Source organism: Orycteropus afer, unplaced genomic scaffold (genome assembly GCF_000298275.1).
Source record: "Orycteropus afer afer isolate SDZICR_OR568_19922 unplaced genomic scaffold, OryAfe1.0 scaffold01055, whole genome shotgun sequence".
In the NCBI taxonomy this organism is placed as follows: Eukaryota; Metazoa; Chordata; class Mammalia; order Tubulidentata; family Orycteropodidae; genus Orycteropus; species Orycteropus afer.
The window spans coordinates 246,039-250,310 of NW_006922642.1; the positions used below are offsets into that span (position 1 = coordinate 246,039).

General features: G+C 36.3%; 1 protein-coding gene across 1 annotated transcript in view; it reads left to right on the top strand.

The window, feature by feature from the left end:
* WNK3 (WNK lysine deficient protein kinase 3) overlaps positions 1 to 4,272 on the top strand; it is a 266,882-nt gene that overhangs the window by 196,541 nt on the left and 66,069 nt on the right. The window contains exon 13 of the mRNA XM_042783403.1: positions 3,799 to 3,915. Coding sequence (XP_042639337.1) covers positions 3,799 to 3,915 — 117 coding nt within the window. The remainder of the gene's footprint in view (positions 1 to 3,798; positions 3,916 to 4,272) is intronic.

A 4,272-nucleotide genomic window follows, 5' to 3' on the forward strand; every position in this document is an offset into this window, starting at 1 on the left:
AAAAATGGGCAGAAGACATGAATAGACACTTAACCAAGGAGGGTATTCAGTTGGTCAGCTAATACATGAAAAGATGCTCACAATCATTGGCCATCAGAGAGATATAAATCAAAACAACCATGAGATATACCATCTCACCCCAGCACTGATGGCAAGGTTCAATGAGACAGAAAACAACAAATGCTGGCAGGGATGTGGAGAGATTGGGACTCTCATACACTACTTATGTGACTATGAAGTTACACAACTACTGTGGAAAGCAGTATGGCTCATGTTAATTACAGCACTATTTACAATATCAAAAAGATGGTAACAACCTATGTGCCCATCAGCGGAAGAGTGGATGACCAAACTATGGTACATACACATAATGAAATGCTATGCAACACTAAAGAATAATGTAGAGTCTGCGAAACACCACATAATATGAATGAACTCGGAGGACATTATGCTGAGTGAAATAAGTCAATCACAGAAGGACAAATATAGTATTAGTTCATTGTTGTGGAGGGTCAAGGGAAGGTTTATATATGGAGGGCAAGTTTCTTTGTTGCTTGCCAGGGATGGGAGGGGTGGGGAGGGAACACTGAAAAAAAAAGCATTGACCCATGTCACTTTAGTTTTGTGTATTTCACTGTACATAAATTATATTTCAATAAAATGCATTAAAAACATTCGTGCATAGGTCTGTTGGATTGGGTAAGGTAATGTTGTTGAGGAAGGTGGGTATAGAAAATTGTGAAACCCTCTCTAAAGTAACTTCTCCCTAGTAAAAAAATTCTCATGAAAGTATTATGTGTTAATTGTTAAACTTGAGGAATTATAATGAAGAAAATAAAAATCACTCCTCATGCCAGCACTCAGTGATAGCTTCCATTAAAATTTTAGTTTATTTTCATCTCTTCTTTCTGTGTCTGTGGCATTTTACATAATTAATATTGTAAAAATACTACTAATAATAGTCCCCAAAATTTATTTAATTCTTCTTTGTGGTGCAGTGCCTAAGATATTTGACTGCTAACCAGAAGGTTTGCAGTTCAAACCCACCAGCCACTCTGCTTAAGGAAGATGGAGAAATCTACTTCCATAAGTATTTACCACCTCAGAAACCCAGTGGGAGTTGTTATGAGTTGGAATCAACTTAATGGCAGTGAGTTTGGTTTGGTTTTCTGGAGGCACCCCATGGAGTCTCTGGGTGGCACAAATGGTTAAGAGCTCAGCTACTAACTGAAAGGTTGGTGGTTCAAATTCACCTGCAGGTGCACTGGAAGAAAAACTTGGCTATCTATTTCTTAAAAATCAGCCATGGAAAACCCTACACTGACAGGTCGTCTTTGGCACACAGGAGGTTGCTATGAGTCACAATCAACTCAGTGGAACTGGGGTAAAAAAGGCACACCAAATGTTATACATTCAATTTCTCAATAAGCCTGTATGGTCAGTGGTAGTATACTCTTCTATACAAATGAGAATACTGAAGGTCGGAGAGGTAAAATAATTTGCCTGAATTCATTCAACTAGCAAATGATAAATCTAAAGCCAGCTCAGACCTTAATTCTTTATTTAACTTTTTATGGTGGTTTGGGTAAAAATTTTACAAAGCACATTCTTTTTACATTCAGTAATTCTTATACATTTTGATTTTTGACATTGATTGCAATCTCCACAGTGTAACAGCAGGCTTCCCATTTCTTCTCTGTAATTACCATTTCCCTTCATCCTACTATCCTATCTCTTCCTGCCTTCTGAGCTTTATACCAGAACAAATGCTGCCCTTTTTATCTTATATAGTTGATTGTTCTAAAGAATGCATACCCCCATGGTGTTATTGTTCACCCCACAGATCTGTCTATTGTTTGGCTGAAAGTTGCTAGATCAGACTTTAAAGCACCTTTGTGTAACCAGTATGGTATACATTTTGGATAGATGTTTAAACCTGTACACGATTTTATATCCTGCCTTTTTAAAAACTATCATGTACAGAAAGATGTTTACCTGTGTTTTATTGACTATGCAAAGCATTCGACTGTGTGGATCACAATAAATTATGAATAACATTGCAAAGAATTGGAATTCCAAAACACTTAATTGTGCTTAAAAGGAACCTGCTTACAAGGACCAAGAGACAGTCATTTGAACAGCACAAGGAGATACTGTGTGGTTTAAAATCAAGAAAGATGTGAATCAGGGTTTTATCATTTTAGTATACTTATTCAGTCAGTATGCAGAGCAGATAATCCAAGAAGCTGCACTATATGAAGAAGGACGCAACATCAGAATTGGAGGAAGACTCATTAACAACCCAAGATATGCAGAAGAAAAGATCTTGCTTGCTGAAAGTGAAGAAGACTGGAAGCACTTACTGATGAAGATCAAAGACTACAGCTTTCAGTATGGATGACACCTCAACATAAAGAAAACAGAAATCCTCACAACTGGACCAAAGACAATGTCATGATAAATAGAGAAAAGATTGAAGTTATCAAGGATTTCATTTTACAGTGAAACTCGTGGAAGTAAGTCAAGAGACCAAACAACAGTATTGCCCTGGGCAAATCTACTACAAAGACCTTTTTAAAGTGTGAAAGAGCAGATACACCACTTTGAAGACTAAGTTGCACCTGACCCAAGTCATGGTATTTTCAGTTGCCTCATAGGCATATGAAAGGTGGACAGTAAGGAAGGAAGACCAAAGAATTGATATGTTTGAATTGTGGCATTGGCGATGAATATTGAAAATTCCATGGACTGGCAGAACAATGAATGAACAAAATCTGTCTTGGAAGAGGTGCAGCCAGAATGCTCCTTAGAGGCTACAGTGGCCAGACTTCACTTCATGTACTTTGGTAATGTTTTCAAAAGGGACCAGTCCCTGGAGAAGGGTATCATGCCTGATAAAGTAGAGGGTCAGTAAAAATAGGGAAGGCCCTTGAGAACATGTATTGACATAGTGGCAATGATTGTGAGGATGATGCAGGAGTGGACACTCTTTTGTTCTGTTGTACATAGAGTTGCTGTGAGTTGGAACCAGCTCAATAGCACCTAACAACAACAACAACAACATATCATGTACATTTTCCTGTGTCAAAAAGTAATTTTTCAATAACACAGTATCTTAAATAACTGCATTAGATGGTCCCTGGTATAGAGGTATTCCGTTATTCCTAACGTAGATTCTTTCTGTCTCTCTTTTAGCCAGTCTATCTTTTTTTTTTCCTGTCTGCCTTTCTCTGTGTAGCAGATATCCTTGAACATAAATCTTTATATATATCCTTTGATTATTTCCTTCTGATAGATTTCTAAGTGGAAGTAGTACATCAAAGAATATGAAGATTTTTAAACTTTCTAAATCTATGTTGCTAAATTGTTTTCCAGAAATAATTTTGATGTTTTAACACTTCCATTTTAGTACATCATCTTTTGCTTAAAGAGTCCATTTGTGGGACTGAAAGAATTTTTTAAATGAATGACTGAATTTAGATATTTTCATTGCTTATAGCTATAATGACTTTTAACTTTTTTGCCTTTCTTTAAAAAGTTGTATTCAGTTGTCTTTCCCACTAACACAGGATCACATTCTTAACTTATTTTTTGCTAAGTAATTTGAACCTCTTAGATTTGTCATAGAATGGCTGTTTAGGTAGTATTTCATCAGGAGAAAAACAATCCTTTTAGATTCACAACCATTTAAACCATTTCACCCACATACTGTATATTAATTCATCTGGATGTTCACTGAACAATTTGAAAAGAGAAGACAATGACTGACTTTTAAACTAGTAAAATGTTTGTGCCCAGGTCTCAACCTCTGGAGACAACATGGTGGAATGTCAGCTGGAGACACACAATAACAAGATGGTCACCTTCAAGTTTGATGTTGATGGTGATGCTCCAGAAGATATTGCAGACTATATGGTAAGTACAATTAAACCAAACTATGTCCTTTCAGTATCCTCTGCCTCTTTTTCACCTTAACTCTCCCCCTATTTGTTCATCTTTTTAGTGTCCTGTTAGTTTTTTAAAAAAAAAAAATATGTACAGAGCAGAAGAAGTTATGATCAGGGCCAAAAGAAGTTAGGGTAACTCTACATCTCCTGTAACTTTAATTTATTAATCTGGAAAATATAATAGGGGTTCATTAAGATATGATCTATATCAATATCAGTGCTGCTGCTTTCTGGCTGTATGTTAAAATCACCTGAAGAGCATTTTTTTTTTTCTGATTTGGGTGAAGATTTACAGAGCAAATTCACTTTCCATACAGCAGTTCAC